The sequence below is a fragment of the Hemitrygon akajei genome, chromosome 5, assembly GCF_048418815.1.
Source record: "Hemitrygon akajei chromosome 5, sHemAka1.3, whole genome shotgun sequence".
Classification (NCBI taxonomy): domain Eukaryota; kingdom Metazoa; phylum Chordata; class Chondrichthyes; order Myliobatiformes; family Dasyatidae; genus Hemitrygon; species Hemitrygon akajei.
In genome coordinates this window covers 165810106-165834944 of record NC_133128.1, presented here as the reverse complement: position 1 = coordinate 165834944, position 24839 = coordinate 165810106, and the positions used below count along the sequence as shown (strand labels likewise).

Sequence of the window (24839 nt, the reverse complement as noted above, 5' to 3'; positions counted from 1 at the left end):
CAATTATAGCCTTGACTCTGTGGATAGAGACCTGAAATTTTCCCCAAATTCTTCTTTACAAAACTGCTCAAGCTCTGTCAGATTGCATGGGGATCATGAGTGAACAGTCATTTTCCAATACAGTCACAAATCCTCAATTGGATTCAGGTCTGGACTCTGACTTGGCCACTCCTGGACATTAGCTATTGTTATTTTTAAGCCATTTTGGTGTAGCTTGCTTGGATTGATTGTCTTGCTGGAAAACAAATCTTCTCCCAAGTCGCAGTCCTCTTGCAAGCTGCATCAGGTTTTCCTCCAGGATTTCCCTGTATTTTGCTGCATTCATTTTGCTCTTTACTTCCATAAGCCTTCCAGGAGACTGCACAGCAAGATGCAGCCACCACCATGCTTCACGTTAGGGATGGTGTGTTTTTGATGATGTGTGGTATTTAGCTTATGCTGAACATAGGGTTGAGTCTGATGGTCAAACAGCTCAGCTTGGTTTCATCAGAACATAGAATCTTCTTCCAGCTGACTTCAGAGTCTTCCTCATGACTTCTGGCATCTCTAGCCGAGATTTCATGTGTGTCTTTTTTTTTCCCTACAGTGGCCTTCTCTTTGCTGCTCTCCCATAAAGCCTTTATTTGAGAAACACCCAGGCAACAGTTGTTTGTATAGTCTCTCCCTTCTCTGTCACTGAAGCTTGTAACTCCTCCAAAGTTGTCATAGGTCTCTCACTTGTCCCCTTCTTGCACGGTCACTCAGTTTTTGAGGACAGCCTACTCTTGGCAGACTTACAGCTGTGCCACATTCTTTCCATTTCTTGATGATTGACTTAACTGTACTTCAAGGGATATTCAGTGACTTGGAAATTTTCTTGCATCCATCTCCTGACTTGTGCTTTTCAATAACCTTTTTACAGAGTAGCTTGGAGTGTTCTTTTGTCATCGTGGTTTAGGTTTTGCCAGGATACTGACTCACCAGCAGTTGGACCTTCCAGACGTAGGTGTATTTTTACTACAATCATTTGAAACACCTTGACTGCACACAGATCTCCAAAAACAGATCTCCATTTAACTAATTGTGTGACTTCTAAAACCAATTGACTGCACCAGTGATGATTTGGTGTGTCATATTAAAGGGGGTGAATACTTATGCAATCAGTTATTTAGTGTTTTATATTTGTAATTAATTTAGATTACTTTGTAGAGATCTGTTTTCACTCTGACATGAAAGAGTTTTTCTCTATTGATCACTGTCAAAAAAACCCTTAATTTTGTATACGTGTAGATCTTGTACAACATTTATTCTTGGAATGAGACATACAGTCCACAGTGAGGTAACAGTGGAATACAATTCACTTTTGAAAAGGCAACACGTTATTTAGGAGGCTTTTCCATTTTAATAACATTGATTTATGTAACAGTTTGAAGCTCTGGCAGAGATTTATGATAGCAAGTATTTTAAATTACTGACAGCCATTTAGGAACCTGGGCTCGTGATTTATCTTCCTACATCCACCTGGGCCATTTAAGTTTGGTTGATGAGTTGGGGAATAAAAGGCTGATACCAGTAAAGTTGACTGTGAAGCTAGTATAGAGCTAGAGCAAGAGCTTAGAGAAACTAACAATGTTATCACTTATTGAAAGGGGAATAACGTACAGAAATTGAGTGATTATAGTTCAATAATCAAGAGCATTGTTGAGACAGCATCTTGGAGACTGTGTACAATATTGATCTTACTTAAGAATGCTCATGCATCGAAATCACTTTAGAGAAGGTTTATAGGACCAACAATTGGAATGGAGAAGTTGCCTAAAGAGCAGAGCATGAGTGTGAGAACAGAGAGAAAACTTGACTAAAGCACATACATTATGATCCTGGGAGGTTGTACATTGTGGAGATAGAGCTGACATTTCCTCTAATGGAGGAATTTAGAACTAGGAATCACTGTTAAAAATAAGCACTTGCTTATTTAAGCCTGTGATAAAGATTTTTTTCTCTCTCTCTGAAGATTGACTCTCATTATCAAGTGGTAATATAACCAGCATATCTGAAGTTTTTTTTGAGCAAAAATAGGTAAATTCTTGGTTAGAAAAGGAGTCCACCGAGATGTAACACTGAGCGTCATAGGAAGTCATTCCTACCTGTGGCCATCAAACTTTACAACTCCTTCCTCGGAGTGTCAGACACCCTGAGCCAATAGGCTGGTCCTGGACTTATTTCCACTTGGCATGATTAACTTATTATTATTTAATTATTTATGGTTTTATATTGCTATATTTCTACACTATTCTTGGTTGGTGCAGCTGTAACGAAACCCAATTTCCCTTGGGATCAATAAAGTATGTCTGTCTGTCTGTTAATAATTGTTGGTATACAAAAATGCATAATTAAGGTTGGACAAACACGAGGAAATCTGCAGATGCTGGAAATTCAAGCAACACACACAAAATGCTGGTGGAACACAGCAGGCCAGGCAGCATCTATAGGGAGAAGCACTGTCGACATTTCGGGCAGAGACCCTTCGTCAGGACTAACTGAAAGGAAAGATAGTAAGAGATTTGAAAGTAGGGGGGGGGGAGAGGAAAATGCAAAATGATAGGAGAAGACCGGAGGGAGTGGGGTGAAGCTGAGAGCGGGAAAGGTGATTGGCAAAAGGGATACAGAGCTAGAGGAGGGAAAGGATCATGGGACAGGAGGCCTAGGGAGAAAGAAAGGGGGAGGGGAGCACCAGAGAGAGATGGAGAACAGGCAGAGTGATGGGCAGAGAGAGAAAGAAAAAAAGAGGGGGGAAAAACTAAATATATCAGGGATGGGGTAAGAAGGGGAGGAGGGGCATTAACGGAAGTTAGAGAAGTCAATGTTCATGCCATCAGGTTGGAGGCTACCCAGCCAATATATAAGGTGTTGTTCTTCCAATCTGAGTGTGGCTTCATCTTGACAATAGAGGAGGCCATGGATAGACATATTGGAATGGGAATGGGATGTGGAATTAAAATGTGTGGCCACTGGGACATCCTGGTTTGATTGAGGTTGGATTTGGGCTGATAATAATCTTGAATGTAATGGATGCGTTGTATAAGTCCAACTGATTCATTACATTTAGTGAAGGAAATTTGGCTTATTAGTGACTGCATAGCTGCATGGACATTGACTTTATATGGTAAGCCTGTTAAATAGCTTGGTTTTATTGAAAGACAGTTAGGTATTAAATGCTGACCTTGTCAGCATTGGCTGTATCCACAAGAGTCATGAGTTATAGAAAAGTACAAGGCAGAAACAAGCCCTTCAGACAATCTAGTCCATGCTGAACCATTTAAACTGCCTACTCCCATCGACCTGTATCTGGACCATAGCCCTTCATATCTTAACCATCCACATATCTATCAAAACTTCTCTTAAACATTGAAATCAAGCTCACATGTACCACTTGCGCTGGCAGCTCATTTCACACTCTCATGACCCTCTGAATGAAGAGTTTCCCCCTCATGTTCCCCTTAAACTTTTCACCTTTCTCCTGTAACCCATGACCTCTAGCTATAGTCCTACCCAACCTCTGGCAAAAGCCTGCTTGCATTTATGCTATCTATACCCCTCGTAATTTTATACACACTACCTGCGTCTCAATGTCACCAAGACCAAGGAGATGGTGGTGGACTTTAGGAGATCTAGGCCTCATATGGAGCCAGTGATCATTAATGGAGAATGTGTGGAGCAGGTTAAGACCTACAAGTATCTGGGAGTACAGTTGGACGAGAAGCTAGACTGGACTGCCAACACAGATGTCTTGTGCAGGAAGGCACAGAGTCGACTGTACTTCCTTAGAAGGTTGGCGTCATTCAATGTCTGCAGTGAGATGCTGATGATGTTCTATAGGTCAGTTGTTGAGAGCGCCCTCTTCTTTGTGGTGGCGTGTTGGGGAGGAAGCATTAAGAAGAAGGACGCCTCACGTCTTAATAAGCTGATAAGGAAGGCGGGCTCTGTCGTGGGCAAAGTACTGGAGAGTTTAACATCGGTAGCTGAGCGAAGGGCGCTGAGTAGGCTACGGTCAATTATGGAAAACCCTGAACATCCTCTACATAGCACCATCCAGAGACAGAGAAGCAGTTTCAGCGACAGGTTACTGTCGATGCAATGCTCCTCAGACAGGATGAAGAGGTCAATACTCCCCAATGCCATTAGGCTTTACAATTCAACTGCCAGGACTTAAGAACTTTTTTTTTTTTTAAAGCTATTATTAATGCTTTTTGAGTTAGTGATTTAGATGCATATCATATTATTACTGAGTTAAGTATTGTATGTAAGGAGTTTTTGCTACAACAAGTGTATGGGACATTGGAAAAAATGTTGAATTTCCCCATGGGGATGAATAAAGTATCTATCTATCTATCTATCTATCTATCTATCTTTCAACCTTACTTACATCTTTCCTGTAGGTAGGTGACCAAAACTGCACACGATACTCCAAATTGGGCCTCACCAACGTCTTCTCCAACTTCAACATATAACATCCTATCTTCTTTGATTCATGAAGGCTAATGTGCCAAAAGCTTTCTTTATGACCCTATCTACCTATGATGCCACTTTCAATGAATTATGGACCTGTATCCCCAGATAATTTTGTTCTACAAAACAACTCGGTAGCCGACGGTTCACTATGTAAGACTCTACCCTGCTTCGTTCTACTAAAGTGCAACACCTCATACTTGTCCTCATTAAATTCCAACTGCCATTTTTCAGCCCATTTTTCCAGCTAGTCCCAATCCTGCTGCAAGCCATAATAATCTTCCTTATTGTTCATTACACCCGCAATCTTGGTATCGTCTGCATACTTCCTGATCCTGTTAACCATCCAGATCATTGGTATTGAGGACAAACAATATTGGACCCAGCACCATTCCCTGCAGCACATTCAGTAATAGAGGGATTCAATTACTACCACTCTTTAGCCTTCCCACAAAGCCAATGTCTAATCCAATTTACTACTCCAACTTGAATGCCACGCGACTGAATCACCTTGATCAACCTCCCATGTGAGACCTTGTCAAATGCCTTGCTGATGAACAACATTCACTACCTCACCTTCATCAACTTTCCCGGTAACTTCCTCAAAAAACTATTAAGATTGGTTAGACACGACCTACTACACACAAAGTTGACTATCACTAATCAGTCCAAGTCTATCCAAATATTTGTATATCTGGTAGCTTGGAATACCTCCCAATAACCTTTTCCAGTCCTGATGTCAGGATCACCAGCTTGTAATTTCCTGGTTCATTCTGGGAGCCTTTCTAAACAACAGAACAACATTAGTTATCCTCCAATGCTTTGGTACCTTATCTGTCGCTAAGACTGATTTAAATATTTAAATATCTCTGAGAGCTCTGGCAATTTCATTTTCATTTTATAAAATCTTTTTATTGATACATAATCTTCTACAGCTATAAAATGATACAAGACTTCAACAAGCTGATATATATACAATTAATAAAGCTGAAGAAAAAATTATCAAAAAAGAATAATATATGATAATGAAAAAAATTATTTTATAAAGAAAAGAAGGAAAAAAGAGAACCCCAACTAACTAAAAAAAAAAGAAATTCCACTAACTACAAGAGAAGAAAAAAAAAACATACGTCTTACCATCATCTATATAAATAAAGAAGAATCATCAACCGCCAATTCACATTTATATAAAATAAAACTGGAAGGAAACCATGCAAAATTAATTCAAATTAAATGATAATTTTTGGCAAAAGAGCCTCATCTTCTCTCAAAATTGAATCGAAGATCAAAAGTTCTACTTCTAATTTTTTCCAAACTAAGACATAACATTACTTGAGAAAACCATTGAATTAATGTAGGGACAGAGGTATCTTTCCATTTCAATAATATAGCCCTTCTTGCCAACAATGTAACAAATGCAATTACGTTGGTCTGAAGATGAAATACCCTGAATATGATGCGGAACTATTCCAAATAGAACAGTCAAATTTACAATCTTTTAGGTTGTAAATTAATTTTCAGAGTTTTAGAAATTGTAGAAAATAAAGATTTCCAAAACGATTTTAATGAAGAACATGACCAAAACATATGTGACAAAGTGGCTACTTCAGTTTTACACCCATCACAATAATTGTCTATGTTAGGAAATATTTTGGATAGTCTCTCCTTTATTAAATAATAATGGTGAACAATTATAAATCGAATTAAACAGTGATTGGCACATATCGAAGAAGAATTGACAATTTTCAGAACTCGCAACCAATCTGCAATTGTCGCCCGCAGGGTCCGAGGGAACACCTTGTCAGGTCTTGGGGATTTATCCACCCTAATCTGCCTCAAATCCACAACTCCTCTGGAATCTGTATAGGGCCCATGAAGTTGTTGATGCTGCTTTGCCTCACTTCTGTAGACTCTGTGTCTGTCTCCTGTGTAAATACAGGTGCAAAAACATGAATTAAGATTCTCTCCCCCCCCCCCCCATCTCTTCTGGCTCCATGCATATGTTACCATTCTGATCTTCCAGATGGTGAACTTTGTCCCTTGCTTTTAACATATCTGTCGAAGTCTTTGGGATTCTCCTTGACCTTGTCTGTTAGGGTAACCTTTGCATTCTTTTAGCACTCCTGATTATTTTGTCAAGTATTCTTTTACATTTCTTATACTCCGTAAGTACCTCTTTCATCCCTACCTGCCCATACCTGCTATGCAACTCCTTTTTTCTTAACCAGGGCTTCAGTATCTCTTGAAAACCAGAGTTTCCCAAACCTGCTATCCTTGCCTTTTATTCTGACAGGCACTTACAAGCTTCTTTCTCTCGAAAATTCACTTTTGAAGGCTCCTCCCCACTTACCAAATACACCTTTGCTAGAAAACAACATGTGCCAATCCACATTTGCCAGATCCCTTCTGATACTATCAAAACCAGCTTTTCTCCAATTTAGAATCTGAACCTGTGGACCAGACCTATCTTTTTCCATATTTATTATTGAAACTAATGATTAAATATTCTACAACTATTCTGCAACAATGACACCATGAATTGGATTAGTTAATTTTAATTGGCTGAATGTAATCCTTTTGAATACACTCAAAATATTTACATAATTCTATCACCAAAATCCTATCTACCACCGATAATGGAATATCAAATAGTGATGTTGTTGAGGTGATGAATTTGTTCTATATTTACCAGTATAGATTGGGTGATGTAATTAGTTCACAAATAATTATCTACACTTCTTTATTTCTTCATTGGTTAAGTGACTGCTCATAAAAGGCCATCAAAAGTTCAAGTCAGAAGACTACTTTCCCACAAATATTGTATTTATTTTGCTTCAGTTATGCTTTGTGTTATTGGAGTACAAGATCATACATACAGACAACCCTCGCATTATGTGGGGGTGATGGGGTGGGTGGGGTGTTGATGCATTCCTAGAAAACCAGTCCATAATGGCATTTTTCCATAGAATGAAGCTAAGTCCCCTGTGCGTGCATCAGGAAACACAAGGTGGAAACAGAACTATTTATGTTTATTTGTTTACTATTTTTCACATAAATTCTGTGAATGTAAATTTTATTCTATATCTAAAATTCTTGGGCTTGTGAATTCTGTAAGGGTAAATTTTCATTACTCAAATGTCCAGGGGTTGCCTGTATTTCATATAATAAACATGCTGCTGATTATCAGAAGATTGAAATTGTAGTCTCTCCAAAGATACTTTTGCTTTATTATTTTAAATAAATATTGCTAATTGATTAATCAGATTTTTATCTATCTACAAGCATAAATATTCACTTGTAGATCAGTGCTTGCCTTATTTTCTCCCTAAGATGAAGGAAAATAAACTATACTTCAAACTCATAACAAATGTGCTTTATTAAGCAAAATTAAAAGTTGCATAGAGGCACAGCTTACTTCTACACGGGCAGATTTGTTCTTCCCTCTTTTGTACTTAAACATTTGTAGCATCAGCATAGCGAGCAGTTGGTGAAATGCCACAATGCACAGGACACATACTATATGCAGTATGATACATACCTCCTTTAATAATGTAAAAAAAAGAATGCAAATCCATCTAGTCTCTATGTAGCTTTCATTGGGACAAAGTCTTCCACATTTTTGTTGTCAACTAGCTCTCCTTTTGATCTGGTCCCAACTGGTTGCGCTCCTCCTTGGGCTGGTTGTCGAACTGCAATGTTTTTGCCTTGAAGAATTAGTAATGCAATCCACACCTTTGTATCTAACTTTATCATGTCAATCTCTTGGGTCTTCCTGAGACAACATTTGCTCTTCACTTTTGTATGGGTTCCATCCTCAGTGAATCTCAAAGTCTTGAGAGGCAAGGATTCTTTACCACTTCTCTTTCAATGTTGTGCATTTTCATAAGTCATCATCCCACTTCCGATTCCAGCCGATCCTCTGGGAGTGGACCTACCCTAAATTCCCTGCACTATCACTTGGAGTGGGGCGTGAAGAAAGCTAGTATGGTCAAAGTGGAGTTTGGAGGTGGTGATTAGTTTGCTGGAGTCCTCGGCCTTTCCATTACTGTGGGAAGTGATTTGGTAATCTTTGGTGATAAAACTGCTCCTCCTTTGATAGTCTCATAAATTTGACTTGTTTGAACTGTGGCCCATTATCTGTCTTCAGCACATCAGGGCTGTCATATCTGGCTTATGAATGACCATTGGGATGTTTACTGAGAAGTCTGGATTGTATCCTTCAGAGAAGGAAATCTTGTATATGAATTCTGGTCACCAGTTACATTTGCCCATCCAGATAAAATAGATCTGATGCTGCTTTTGCCCTATGTTAGTCTGGGATTTGATGAGAGAAACAATTTCTAAGGATCTACAAAGCTCTCAATTCTGCACACCGTTCCTGACCTATAGATACCCCTCAAGTCCTGTGGGGCAACTATTTGTTGCCAGTTGTAAAGCACAAATGCACTTGTTGAAGTTGAGGAACAAATTAACCTTTCACCTTTGAAGATTGGGTCAGCTTGAGTCAGTTCGATTCTTGCATGGGGTTTGGTTCAACTTCAAGCTGTGTCTGTTGATGGCCATTTCAGCTGCTTTGTCTCATCTTGTCTCAGCCAGGTTTGTTGGCTACATTTATGTCTTTGGCTGGATTGTACCAAATCTTTACTTTCTGTGCCTGAATTCATAACAAACCTTATGAACCTCAAAGCCTGCTGTGCCGTGTAAATTGATTGCAGCTCTTTGTCCATCTCAGCACAATCCCCATATCCCTTGACTGCCTTTATGCCCAAAAACCCATCCATCTCCATTTAGAAAGAACTGAGCTTCTGCAGCTTTCCAGGTACAGAATTCCAAATTCTCACCCCTCCGATTGGAGAGATCCCAAGTAGTCTGTGGTGGGTTTTAACAAGACTAATCTCAAGTGGCATTACAATCACATCTTGTCTTTAGTCTGACAGCAGTGTATACGGTAAAATCTGATAGTTCTGTTTTCACAGTTCATTAACTACATATCTAACTAAAATCTTGCCTTGTGTATAAAGGTGTGTTGGGAAGATGCCTTCCATGCACCTCAGATCCCTTTAAAATCTTTTGCCTCTCACTTTAAACCTACACCTATTAGTTTTAGACTCACTTTCCCTGGAAAAAGCCTGTGACTACTACCTTATCTATGCCATTCATGATTTTAAACCCCTACAAAGTCGTCCATCCCTTTCACTCCTAGAGGAGGGAAAAAACAGCCAAAGCAATCTATCCATAAAACTCAAGCCCTCCAGTCTTAGTGACATCTTTGAGAAAGTTTTCTGCACCCTTTCCACCTTAATGACAGCCTTCCTCTGGCCAGACAACTGGAACTGCTCACATTACTCCAAGTGCAGTATCAATATCTGGTAAAATGGGGTCCCAACTCTTATACTCGGTGTCCTCACAGATGAAGGCACAGTTGCTGAATGCCATCTTCACCATCTTGTGTTGTTACTTTCAGGGAAATGTATACATGTAGAATACTCCTAGGCCTCTCTCTCCAGCAACACTCCCCAGGACCCTGCCGTGGAGACTGTGTATGGGAATTTCTCTAATCATTCTAGAAAGAGGAAGTTTGACTAGTGCCAAAGTATAAACCTGATGGACAGGAAAAGCTCAGCTGAACCAACATGCCTGCCCCACACATCATGATCACTGTAATATCATGACCAAAATTTTCTCAATCTGCAGCCATGTATTCCCTTGATACAGTGAGGGAGAAAACACAAACGATAAATTAAACAATTCTTTCTGAAGCAACTGCTGTAGATTGTTGGTGTTAATGCTGGCATACTTTAGCGGAGCAAGTCTCCAGAAAAAGTCTCTTTAGCTAAGATGTATTTCCCTTCGGAGCGTAACAGTAGTTCACTTGAATGACAGATACACTATGTGAGGAGAGACTAAATAGACCAAGACTGTTTTCTTTGGAGTTCTCTGAAGAGAGATCACTTTGAAAATTACAAGATTCTCAGAGTTTGACAGTCAACATGTACAGATATTGTTTCTCCTGACTGTAGGAACAGTGGGTGTAATTTGAAAATACAGGCAGCCTACTTGGGATCTCTCCAATCGGAGGGGTGAGAATTTGGAATTCTGTACCTGGAAAGCTGCGGAAGCTCAGTTCTTTCTAAATGGAGATGGATGGGTTTTTGGGCATGAAGGCAGTCAAAGGATATGGGGATTGTGCTGAGATGGACAAAGAGCCACAATCAATTTACACGGCACAGCAGGCTTTGAGGACCATTTTTCCCAATCCTGCTCCTGTTGCCGATGTGTAATACAAATCTGACACCAGGAGCACTTGCTGTTATGAAGTAGAAATATCACAGTAATACCTGGTGTCCACAGCTTCATAGTTAAACAAAGAGATCAAGAAGCCACTGTTCAAATAGTCCTCCTCTTCCAAAGCTTTGTGATGATGGTATGTTGGCAAGAAATTCAGCACTCAAACCTGTAGAAAGAGATGAAGTTGTATGATAGATATACACTAACCTTGCCAGAAAAGGTTACTGTTTTCTGTTCAAGTGTAGGCAATTTTTTCTCAGCGTGCTAACGCTTAATTACCGCCAACCAATTTTCCTGGCACTGAAATTAAGCTTCTATTTGTTTGGAATCTCATTCCTACAGATTTTAATTATGCACGTCCTCATTATTCACAATGGGTATATTCCAGAAATGATTACAAGTAGCAAATTCTACAAATGGCAATTTTGGTCTAAATAAATCCACTATTTTAATGCCCATAGCAAAAAGTACCAGCAAAGTACAATAATAATAATAATGTGCTATGAAATGAACAATATCACAACATTAAAACAGACATCGTAGGTGGGCTGCAGGATTGAGAGATTATGTGGTATGTGTGCAGGTTCAGGAAGAACTGGTCAGGAAGTGGAATTTGCTTATCCTGGGCTGCAGACTTGCTTTATTAAGGACAGATGGAGTGCAGAATAAAATTAAACTCTTTGCTTACTCTCATTCACAGGCTCCTAGCCATCAAAATGATAAACTGAATAAGAAGGCCACAATAAAAAAAAAGTAAATCAAAGCTCCCAATGAGAAATCAGAAACTATTTCTGGGCACTTATGCCATCTTTTTGTATTTTGTGCTTTTCAGCAGCTGCTTGCTCTGTGTTCTCCTACTGAGAATGCAAAGGGAAAGCTACAGAGCAGGAGACACTGCCACTGTATGTTAATCCTAATCTTAGCAAAGCCTTTCTGCCTAATCTTGACACTTTATGATTATAACTGAAAGCTGAGGGAGAATAGGGTTGAGGTTGGTGAAGGAGTGGAGGGATAGGGTGTCCTAGGTTGGTGAAGGAGTGGAGAGATAGGGTGTCCTAGGTAAATTATATTTATCAGCAAATGATTTGCTTTAATGCAGTGCTTTATGAGTAAGTGGCATTCAAAGAATAAATTTGCTCCTTTTTTAAACAAAAAGCCATTTTCAAAAGCTCACAATTTCCCCCCCTTCACTTTCATTTCTTTATATCAGAGCTTAATCATTGGTGTCCTCGTTTTGTACCTCCTGCAGGTTTATCAATACTACTTCCATTAGATCAGGGGTTCCCAGTCTTTTTAATGTCATGGATTAATACCATTAGGCAAGGGGTCCGTGGACCCCAGGGTGGGGACCCCTGCATTAGATTATCAAATTCCACCTTTCCTGCTTCATGTGTCAGCTCCGCAATCTCCTTAACTTCACCACTCAGTGATCAAACCCCAGTGAAATCATTCACAGCTTCCTCCCACAGCCACCTCCACCACAATTTCTGGCTTCAAATCATCAAGTGACTCTTTGATATTTCTTTTGTAGTTGGGAATGTGGTAGTTTTTCCAACAATGATGAACATCAAGGTTTTTATCCATATCCTTTGTTTGAGCATCTTAGAGAAGACACAGCATGTGAGAAACAGCTTAAAGGATGGAGAGACTGCATTGGAGAAGCAGAGTTGGAGGGAATAAATACCACTTTGACATTAGGATGCACAAATTAAAATGTTAAATTAACCCACCAACCTATATGTCTCTAAGATGTGGTGTGGGGGGGGGGGGGGGTCAGACCCATGTAGTCACAGGGAGAACATACAGACAGCACCCCAGGTTGGGACTGAACCTGTGTTTCTGGTGCTGTGAGGTAGCACTTCTACCAGCTGCCCCAAAGTTTAATTAACCATTCCAATTATCGTGCAGTGAGTTAAACACTTTGGTTATTAATGACTTAATCTAAGCGATGTCAAGACATAGTTGCTGCCTATTCACAAAAATCCCAGATCTTCTGCAGAGGGCACCACACCATGATTGTTTTCTGAGCACAACAGACTTCAGTGAAAAGTCTTGTAGGAAATCCAAGAATGTTATGAATACTTGATGCTATTTCTTTGCTGCTGTCTATCTGTGGACTCACTTTCAGGGACTCTTCATCCCATGTTCTTGATATTTATTGCTTATTTACTTAATTTTTTTCTTGTGTATTTGCACAGTTTGTTGTCATTTGCACACTGCCTGTCTGCCCTGTTGGGTGGCATATTTCAGTGATTCTGTTATAGTTTTGGGAATTATTGAGTATGCCCACAGGAAAACAAATCTCAGGATTGAATGTGGTGACATATATGTACTTTGATTATAAACTTACTTTGAACATTTGATTTTGAACATAATCCCATTCAGTATGTTTGGTAAAATATAGATTTATGGGTAATACATTTTGAGGAAATAGTTCACAATCTCAATAATTTTTGTCACTCATGCTCAATACCTAAATGTGGAAGAGATGAGCTGATGCACAACATGGGACAGGAACCTTTACACTTCTTTATGTTGGTAAAACATTTACTCAGATTTGGTTTGAAATACAGCAGAAGAAAATCTGGGGGAAAGGCATTCTTAAATCTATCTCTTCTTTCAGTCAGTCCTGATGAAGGGTCTTGGCCAGAAATGTCGATTGTGCTTCTCCCTATAGATGCTGCCTGGCCTGCTGCGTTCCACCAGCATTTTGTGTGTGTTGCTTAAAAATGTCAAAGGACATACAAAATCTTTTTAAGAAACTTTCTTGTCATGTTTTAATAGAAGTTTACTTTTAGGATTATCCTTGGATTTGTTTCCATTGTATTTACTTGAAACATGATTGGGTACATAGGAACATGAGAAATAGGATTAGCGGTAGGCCATCTGGCCTGTTGAACCTGCTCCACCATTTATGGCTGACCTGGCCATGGAATCGTCTCCACCTACCTGCCTTTTTCCCCATAACCCTTAATTCCCCTACTATGCAAAAATCTATCCAACCTTGTTTTGAATATATTTACTAAGAGAGCCTCCACTGCTTCATTGGGCAGAGAATTCCACAGGTTCCCCACTCTCTGGGAAAAGCAGTTCCTCCTCATCTCCGTCCTAATTCTCTTCACCTGCAGATTTGCCCCTTAGACATTAATTCATATTTTCTGTCAGGGCAAACAATTTAAAATTAATTAATCTATTTAGGTATATTAAGACAAAGACTCAGCCTAGGTATTTTCTTGAAGAATTTCTGCCTATGACAGTACTTAAGTACATCAGAATTGCTGGTCAGTGGTAAATAATACTTTTCATTTACCTGTAGTTGCAAGTCATTATTCTTGCAGCTTTAAATCAGCACTCTACACCAGAGTATATTTTTTATTCCATACAACAGCGGCAACTCCATTCAGCAACGAACCAAAGTGGTGTAAGATGTAAAAAAGAAGCTAATCTTTTTGTATATGTCTTTTCCACAATAATGGCCACTGCAGGAAATTTCTGAATAGATATTTAATGGTTCAAACAAAATTAATTAATTTATTCATTACGTTCAAAAGCAGCCACATAGGTATGTCAAAATGCCTATCTTTAGCACTATTGGAATTCTTCATTTCATGAATTATAGGTGTATTCATCAATAGGTATGTAATACATTGCAAATGCATAGATACTGTAAGTATAATTACATGCTGGCATTGCTCAGTAAGACGTTTCTTTTATGTTTCCTACCTTTTGTTGACAGGTGGAGAAATATGTAATTTGTCATGTGACTGAAGAAGAAAATTCAAAGCTCCTGAAGTGCAGCGTTGGACATTTATATATGGACTCTCAATCAAAGGTACACATTATAATCATTCATTTCAGAAGGGAATGTATCTGATAATGGGAAGAATTCAAATCTTTCTCTCACTCTTCCCGTCCTAAACGGTCGCATTACAATTCTGTAGAGATCAGCAACCTAGCTGCATTACAGGCACCCAGCTTCAGGACCAGCATGAGCATTCTGCACCACTCAAATACAGAATACACCAGACCTTGCATTGTGCCCAGAACAGTCCACTGAGACAGTAATTTGCAGAGCTGAGCGGCCGGGTGCAGTTCACACCTTGCCCCTCGGTTTGACACTGATCCTGGTGTAGCCATATTCATTGTTGATTTTCATTAAAATCATAAATTTCTGCTAAAGTTTTGGCTTTCTGTGTATTTTTGTTTTGTTTGCAATTAACAATGGCTAAATGCTGATATTTTCTAATTATTTAAATGTTTCAATGCTTTGGCCTGTCCCTGTTCATCTGATAAATAGTGAAAGAGAGCTTTAACTGCATGAGCTAATGCAATAGCAGGGCATCAAATTGTTTTATCTCACAGCTCACTTCTCTTGCATAATTGAGGGCTCAACCACTGGGAAACAGGCATCCACTGGGCGAGTGTACATGCGGGTGGGGTTGTGCAGGGTTGCCAAGTCAGAAATCGTAAATAATCACCCTTATTTTCTTGAATAAAATGCGTCTAATTTACATTCTCTATTTTTCATAGTGTAAGCTGTGTATAATTGCATATCAGAATATTATGCAGGTGAACAAAAGATATTGATGTAAAAATGAAATATTCGCATTGATGCAACAGGATCTATTTAAATTAGAATACAGGCAAATGGCTGTTGACGTAAAAGGACCTTCATTTCACATTTGCTTGTGAACTGGGACCACTTGATTCTGGAAATATGTCGCAAAAGCAGTGCTGAACATTTTGCCTGGGAAAAAAAATTTGGAACAAGAAAAATGAATATTCAGGTTCATTATGACAAAAAATGCACTTGAGAAATACAACACTGAGTTTTAGCCAAACACTTTATTGGCTGCAAATAATGAAATCCCCATACAGGTTTAATATTGCCAGCTGTGATCGGATTTAAAATAGTCATTTGTCTGCCAATGTATAAAAATTGCAATCATGGTGTATACTTTCCACCACAGAATATTGTGCAGTTAGGAATATGCAGAGAGAGCAGGATGGTGTTTAAAAGAAACAATGCATATTTCTCCTTGGCTGAACCAAATCATTAAACACAAGACATGTTAGCTCTGGGTAGAGACTCCTGCCAGTTTGTTGCTGCTTCCTCAGTGTCCTGCAAATATATTTCCCGAAGAGCCTGTATTCAGTGACCTCTTAAAAGCCCTGATTGATTCTGTTTGTCTTCCTCAGATAGTGAGTGCCAAATCATAACTACCTTCTGCTTGAAGGAGCTTTTTTTCATGTACTGCTTTGCATCTTTTGCAAAATCTACGCCCTGTTCCTTAGATTGCCTGTTAATGATTCAGGTTTCAAGGATTCAACCTTTCAGGAATAGCTTCTTCCCCTGTGTCATCCAATTTCTGAGTTGACATTGAATCTGAGAACTCTATCTCACTACCTCAATACCTTTTATTTCCTCTTTTTGCACTACTTAATTTAACTTTTTAAAGATATATTTCCTGTATAATTTAATATATACATGATGTAATTTACTGTTTATTATTATTATGTATTGCAACGTACTGCTGCCACATAACAAATGCCAGTGATATTAAACCTGATTCTGATGAAACAACTAATTTGAGGCACCCATCTAAACCAGTGCTGATCTCGTATACCCTACAAACTTCCGCTCAATCTTTCTTGCTCCAGATGAACAGCTGAGCTCCTCCAGCCAAACCTTACTGTAGAATTCCTTTACGAGTGGACCATTGTTGATCAGCTTGTAAGCAGCCTTTCATAAACATCCATATCCTTCCTAGAATTGAACACAATATATCAATTGTTCCATAATAAGGTTTATATACATATGCAACATTTTTTCTGCTTTTATGCTTCTATTTATGAATTCTGGGATCTCCATATTCTTCATTAGCCACTCAGTATATTCTGCCACTTGAATTGACTTTGTTATTACATCCTTCATATGCATGAGTTAAAATCCTTACATTACGTTTCCATCTAAATGTGCAATGTGCAATTTATAGTCATTTATAATAAATAGTATGTACAACAGGACCGTCAATGTAACATGGAAGTACAATTGTATCAGTGTGAATTAATCAGTCTGACGGCCTGGTGGAAGAAGCTGTCTCGGAGCCTGTAGGTCCTGGCCTTTATGCTGCGGTACTGTTTCTCTGTTGGTAGCAGCTGGAATAGATTGTCGTTGGGGTGACTCGGGTCTCCAAATGATCCTTCGGGCCCTTTTTACACACCTGTCTTTGTAAATGTCCTGAATAGTGGGAAGTTCATATCTACGGAGTCCTGCAATTGAGGGAAGTACAGTTCCCATACCACGCAGTGATGCAGCCAGTCAGGATGCTCTCAATTGTGCCCCTTAGTATTTGGGGGGCCATACCAAACTTCCTCAACCAGCTGAGGTGAAAGAGGTACTGTTGTGACTCAGCTGGTGTGTACAGACCATGTGAGACCCTTGGTGATGTTTATGCCAAGGAATTTAAAGCTGCTCACCCTCTCAACCCCAAATCCATTGATGTCAATAGGGGTTAGCCTGTCTCCATTCCTCCTGTAGTCCACAACCAGCTCCTTTGTTAATATGTGACATTGAGGGAGAGGTTGTTTTCTTGACACCACAGTGTCAGGGTGGTGATTTCTTCTCTGTAGGCTGCCTCGTTATTATTTGAGATTAAGCCAATCAGTGTAGTGTCGTCGGCAAATTTAATTAGCAGATTGGAGGTGTGGGTGGTGACACAGTCATGGGTATACAGAGAGTAAAGGAGGGGCTTAGGACACAGCCCTGAGGGGCACCTGTGTTTTGGATCAGAGGGGCAGAGGTGAGGGAGCCCTCTCTTATCACCTGGTGGTGATCTGACAGGAAGTCCAAGATCCAGCTACACAAGGCAGAGTAAAAGCTGAGGTTTCTGAGCTTCTTGTTGAGCCTGGGGGGAATTATGGTGTTGAATTTGAACTTTAGTCTAAGAGCAACATTCTCAAATAAGCATCCCTCTTCTCCAGATGTGTAAGGATCGTGTTTAGAGCTGTGGCTATTGCGTCATCTGTCGATCAGTTGTGTCGGTAGGTGAATTGTAGGGGTCCAGTGTGGGTGGTAGCAAGCTGCAGATGTAGTCCTTGACGAGCCTCTCAAAGCATTTGCTTATTATTGAGATGAGTGTGACAGGTCACCAGCTGTTCAGACATGTTGCCTTGGACTCTTTAGGTACCCGGAACAAGGGTGGATGTTTTGCAGTAAGAGGGCACTCTTTCGAGGATTTACTCATAATGCACCCAGGTCTCTGTACCTGCACACCGTGTGGAATTGTGACATTTTGTTTAAAGTCGCTTTTTCTATTCTTGCATCTTACAGAAGTGCTGATTTTGGATGGCCTCTTCTTAAATTCAACTGTGTTAAATGCACTAAATATTGTATTTGCCACACAGATGGAATTACACTTTTTTCTTGATACCAGCAAGCTTACTGCAGAAGGAGACTTGATCATCACTATTAATACAACATGGTAAGCATTTTGTGAGTAACAAACTAGTGTTGCTTGCAGGAGATGTAATGTTTGGTGATATGTAGAGTTTAAGGTAGAATTCATTTGAGCCCCTGGGGAGAAGAACATTTATCACTTGACCTGTAGAGAAACAGTATAAACTGAGGGGATTAATGAAAAAAAATCACTGTTTACTGAGAATGAGCACATAGTCAGTATTCTTTTGCTGAAAACAAAACAATACAAATTATTTCAGCAGGGCACTCGGCATGTTTAAGCTAATTATAACTTGCTTTCCAGATAAACAGATTGCATTTCACACATCTAAGGTTATGTATTTCCTGTGTTTACTCCTGTAGTGAAAATGAGCAGAGTCTGGATTTACTTCATGATAATTTTGTCACTCTTACTTTGCCCTTAAAATATGAGGTTGATGTTACAGTAGAAGGGTAAGTAATCTATACTCCATCATAAAATAAAACGTTTGCAATAACGAGCTAATGCTGAAATGTGTGTGAGGTATCTGCTTTTTTTAAGCTCTACGAAACTGTAGAATTCAAACTGCTGTGCATTTACTTGAAATATCAATGGGAACTACCAGTATACAAATAAAATAGCTTATAACAACATCTGACTATTTTGGACCTTGATATAAACACCAACTCTGATATTTTAGACCATTGGACATAGCAGCAGAGTTAGGGCATCCAACCCATAGAGTCTGCTCTGCCAATCCATCATGGTTGATTATTATTCCTCCCAACCCCATCCTCCTGCCTCCTCCCATAAACTTCGACACTCAGACTAATCAAGAACCTATCAACCTCCACTTTAAATATACCCAATGTCTTAGCTGACACATCTGTGGTAATAAATTTCACAGATTTACCATCCTGTGACTGAAGAAATCTGCTTTATCTCTGTTCTAAATGAACGTTCCTCTATTCTGAGGTGGTGACCTCTGTTCCTAGACTCCCCCTCTATGAGAAACATCCTCTCCACATCCACTCTATCTAGGCCTTTCAATATTTGATTGGTTTCAATGAGATTCTCCTCTCAATCTTCTAAACCTCAGAGTACAGGCCCAGAGCTACCAAATGCTCTTCATACATGAACCCTCTCATATCCGGAATCTTCTTTGCACCTTCTCCAATGCCAACACATCTTTTCTTAGATAAGGGGCAAAAAACTCTTCACAATAGTCCAAGTACATTCTGACCAATGCCTAATAAAGCCTCAGCATTATATAGCAAACACGAGGAAATCTGCAGATGCTGGAAATTAAAACAACATTGCTTTTGTATTCTAATCCTCTTGAAGTGAATGCTATCGTTGCACATACCGGTACCTTCCTTACTGCTGACTCACTTTGCAAGTTAAACCTTTAGGAAATCTTACACAAGGACTCCCAAGTCCCTTTGCACCTATGATTTTAAAGTTTCTCCCCATTTCTAAAATAGTCTAGGCCTTTCTTCTTTCTACCAAAGTGCATGACCATACCCTTCCCTACACTACATTCCATCTGCCACTTCTTTCCCTATTTTCTCATTCTGTCCAAGTCCTTCTGCAAACTTTCTGCTTCCTGAATATACCTCCCCTCCACTGTCTTCGTACTATCTGCAAAGCTGGCTACAAAGCATCAATTCCATCATCTAAATCATTGACATACGTTGTGAAAAGAAGCAGTCCGAACACCAAACCCTGAAGAACACCACTAGTCACCTCAGGCAACCAGAAAATTTTCCCTTCATTCCCACTCTTTGCCTCATGCCAGTCAGCTGATCTTTGATCCATGCTAGTATCTTAACAGTAAGACCATAGGCTCTTATATTTTTAAGCTGTCTAATGCAGCACCTTGTCAAAGGCCTTCTGAAAATGAAAAAAGCAACAACCACTGACTCTCCTTTGTCTATCCTGCTTTTTATTTCCGCAAAGAATTTCAACAGATTTGTCAGTGAAGATTTCCTTTTAAGGAAACCATGCTGACTTTGGCCTATTTTATCATGTGCCTCGAAGTACCAAACACCTCATTCTTAATAATGGATTCCAACATTTTCCCAACCATTACAGTCAAGCTAATTGGTTTATAATTTCTTTTCTTCTGCCTCTCTCCCTTCTTAAAGAATGAAGTGATATTTGGAATTTTCCAGTCCTCCAGATCCATTCCAGAATCTAGTGATTCTTGAAAAAATTGTTAGAAATGCCTCCACTAGCTCTTTCAAAACACTGGGGTTTTAGTCCATCTGGTCCAGTTGACTTAACTACTTTCAGACCTCTTAGCTTCCCAAGCACCTTCTCCATCGTATGAGCACTTCTGTCCCCTGTCACTCTTGAATTTCTGGCATAGTGCTAGTGTTTTCCACAGTGAAGACTAAGTTTGTCCATTTCTTTGTCCCCCATTACTAACTCTCCAGCGCCATTTTGCAGTGGTCAGGTAATCTTTCCCCATCTCTCTTCTAATTTATATAACTGAAAAAAACTTCTGGTATCTTCTTTCATATTATTGGATAGCTTATCTTCATATTTTATATTTTCTCTTGTTATCATTTTTAGTTAACATAGAAACATAGAAAATAGGTGCAGGAGTAGGCCATTTGGCCCTTCGAGCCTGCACCACCATTCAGTATGATAATGGCTGATCATCCAACTCAGAACCCTGTACCTGCTTTCTCTCCATATCCCCTGATCCCTTTAGCCACAAGGGCCATATCTAACTTCCTTTTAAATATAGCCAATGAACTGGCCTCAACGGTTTCCTGTGGCAGAGAATTCCACAGATTCACCACTCTCTGTGTGAAGAAGTTTTTCCTCATCTCGGTCCTAAAAGGCTTCCCCTTTATCCTTAAACTGTGACCCCTCGTTCTGGACTTCCCCAACATCGGAAACAATCTTCCTGCATCTAGCCTGTCCAATCCCTTTAGAATTTTATACGTTTCAATAAGATCCCCCCTCAATCTTCTAAATTCCAGTGAGTATAAGCCTAGTCGATCCAGTTTTTCTTCATATGAAAGTCCTGCCATCCCAGGAATCAATCTGGTGAACCTTCTCTGTACTCCCTTTATGGCAAGAATGTCTTTCCTCAGATTAGGGGACCAAAACTGCACACAATATTCTAGGTGCGGTCTCACCAAGGCCTTGTACAACTGCAGTCGAACCTCCCTGCTCCTGTACTCAAATCCTTTTGCTATGAATGTCAACATAGCATTTGCCTTTTTCACCGCCTGCTGTACCTGCATACCCACCTTCAATGACTGGTGTACAATGACACCCAGGTCTCGTTGCATCTCCCCTTTTCCTAATCGGCCACCGTTCAGATAATAATCTGTTTTCCTGTTCTTGCAACCAAAGTGGATAACCTCACATTTATCCACATTAAATTGCATCTGCCATGAATTTGCCCACTCACCTAACCTATCCAAGTCACCCTGCATCCTCTTAGCATCCTCCTCACAGCTAACACCGCCGCCCAGCTTCATGTCATCCGCAAACTTGGAGATGCTGCATTTAATTCCCTCGTCTAAATATTAATATATATTGTAAACAACTGGGGTCCCCAGCACTGAGCCTTGCGGTACCCCACTAATCACTGCCTGCCATTCTGAAAAGGTCCCATTTACTCCCACTCTTTGCTTCCTGTCTGCTAACCAATTCTCTATCCACATCAATACCATACCCCCAATACCGTGTGCTTTAAATTTGCACACTAATCTCCTGTGTGGGACCTTGTCAAAAGCCTTTTGAAAATCTGAATATACCACATCCACTGGCTCTCCCCTATCCACTCTACTATCCTGTCGATCAATCCCTCAGCCTTTCAACTGTTCTGGATTTCATCCAATTCCTTAACACAGTCCCTAAGAAATTGTGGCTGGATCCACCACTTACTGGTGAAGTTGTCAGGGACACTGGAGGTTTCCCTGCCTACCTGCATCCTGCAAGAGGAGCATTCCGTTATCCTGCCTAGCATCCTCACCGTTCCAACTGTGTAAAACAAAAAATGAAATAAAAACATTTACCCACAGACTATCCAAAACCTGAGCTCCCATTCTAACACTGGCCCACTCACACAATGGCCACTCCACTTAAACCTAACTTCTTTATATTGGCTCTTGCCAAGTGCCTAATTATGCACAATCCAATGTTGCCACATAAACTATAGCGTGCAGATCTTGTCACTGTAGAGAAAATATGAAGAATGGGCACATTTTCAAGCTTTAAGTTATAAGCATAATATATTTAAAATGAATCACATGCGGGAATTAGACGTAGTTAAATGGCTTAAATAGTTTGGGCAGTTTCAAAGTGTTGCATTTTTGGGAAGTTAATCTAGTGTTGGATATAGTGAATGACAGAGGCTCGGGAACCTTGTAGAACAGAGAAACCCAAGGTATGGAAGTATGTGGTTCCCTGAAAGAGGTGACACAGGCAGACAAAGTGATTATGAAGGAATATGGTACATTTGCCTTTATTGGATGAGGCAGTAAGTGCAAGAATCTGAAACTAAAGGGAATCTGAGAGAAAGTGCTTTAAATGGGTACAATTATAACATTTTTAATAAAAACATTTGGACAGTTACATGGATAGGAAAGTTCTAAAAGGATTATAGGCCAAACACAGGCAAATGGGACCATCTGAGGAAGGCACTAAGGTCTGTTCCAGTCTTGTGTAATTCTGTGGTGTTCATACTGTGATCTATTAGCTATTATCAAAACATTACTTTTGGATTTGCCTTTTGGCTTGAATTCTTTACCATCTCAGTCAGAAACAACGATGTTTGTCATCAAGTCCTGCAAAACTTCTGATCTCCAAAAACTTTAGAGGAAGTTGAACCTACCTGGTGCTCCTAACTTAAGACTGAGTAACAAAAATCAACAACTTAGCTATGAAGGCTACCACAGACATCGCTCGACATTTCTTCTGATGTGCTTGACACTGTGGGCCTAGCCTTCATCAAAGTTTCCAACAAGTTGAAGTCTACTGTTTTTCCAGCTTATGTTGTTGCCAACTGCATTTAGAGCAATGAAGGGACATCTCCCAACCCTGGAAAATGCTTTAGGATCGTCTGTGAATGTTGCTGTTAGGCATCCTGCAGTGTTTACAAATATCTTCAATAGTTGACCTAAGTGTTTTGCAGAGTATATGCAGATAAATATATATACTGGGCTACAAATATATAGGATGTATTAAGGAAGAATATCATATTTTCATGGTTTCCTTGGTTAGATAAGCCTAGGGAAGACACTCTCCAGTCCCGCCAAACTCGTGAGATTGAGGCAGCTCTCCCACCCCAAACCCCAGTTTGTGTGGATGCTGTGTGATTTGCTATCCTTCTCAAATTAGTGCCATGAAATAACACAGTACACTGTACAGTATACAATTACAGGAATTATAATTGTGAATCTTAACTAAAGGGTTAATAAAGAAAAACTGAAAGAAAAGGGCCCATTTTAATTAAACAGTCAGATGTGCACAAGTTGGTGCTCAGTGTTTCACCATATTTACTAATCCTCAATCGATCTCAGCACCTGGTGTCATTGAATCATGGTCCCGCACTGGGTCAAATCCTATGATCTGTCCTCTCTGGTGTCTTCTCTCTTCATCTCCTGCCAAACCAAAGCCCCAAGCCCAACCTTAGTGTCCCTCACCAGAAAAACCTCCCCCCAGTTCCACTGTTCTAATTGGATGACACACATTCCTCATCATCCCTTATCTTCAGCAATAACCTCCACATGTTGAAAGCAGAACAGACTGCTCTTACAGAACCGTTGAATGAAATATCTACAGCGTAACAGTAAAAATGTGAATCAGGACGTTATATAAGCATAAAAATGTAAGAGGCCATAATTTGTTTGCAAAATGTTGTAGTCTTGGATCAGTGATGACTCAGAGGGTTGAAAATTTAAATTAAAATATTTAGAACAAAATGTGCAGTACTTGCTCCATAACCTAAATTGTTTGGAAGCTATGGGGGCAGAATTGATACTTGTACAGAGGATGGTGTATTTGTACATTTGTAATGCAAGTTATCCAAGTCCCATATTATTTTGGGCATGAATACATGTAATATCGCCAAGTACTTTTAGTATGTAGAATGTGACCAGGGTACCACAGAGATGTGATGTCAGTCCTGCCAGATAGGTCTAGAACAATGCAGTTAATTCCTTGCGTTCAATGTGCATGGAGGATTCAGTATTTAACAGCAGAAATGCATCTCTCCACCTCCACTAGGTGTACTATTTAAAGGACTTTGTGTCCTTTGTTTTGCATTATCCTAGCTTGGGACTGCTTTAGTTGTTGTTCCATATGGATGATAAAAAATTGTAGGGTAATGTAGGAAGGGAGGTTTTTCAGGTAGCTTAAAGAGTTGGCACAGCAACATGAGCTGCTGTGTTGATGTCCATGTCATACCTCAAGGTCTGTAGGAGTGCTGTGGTGGAAGTCAAATGATCCCAGAGATGAGCACTTTGTGTACCTTTCCTCGTGAGGCACTGCACATTAAAGAAAATGAGGTGGGGAAATAATCAGTGTGTCTGGCCAGCAGAGGTAGGAGTGGAAGAAAGGTTGCAGCAATGGTATTAAGAATGGAATTCACATGTATGT

General features: G+C 39.8%; 1 protein-coding gene across 1 annotated transcript in view; it reads left to right on the top strand.

Annotated features, from left to right (window-relative positions):
- The window catches only part of itga4 (integrin alpha 4), a 150080-nt gene that overhangs the window by 97140 nt on the left and 28101 nt on the right, over positions 1 to 24839 (top strand). Inside the window, exons 19-21 of the mRNA XM_073047085.1 lie at positions 14513 to 14608; positions 18184 to 18260; positions 18599 to 18688. Coding sequence (XP_072903186.1) covers positions 14513 to 14608; positions 18184 to 18260; positions 18599 to 18688 — 263 coding nt within the window. The remainder of the gene's footprint in view (positions 1 to 14512; positions 14609 to 18183; positions 18261 to 18598; positions 18689 to 24839) is intronic.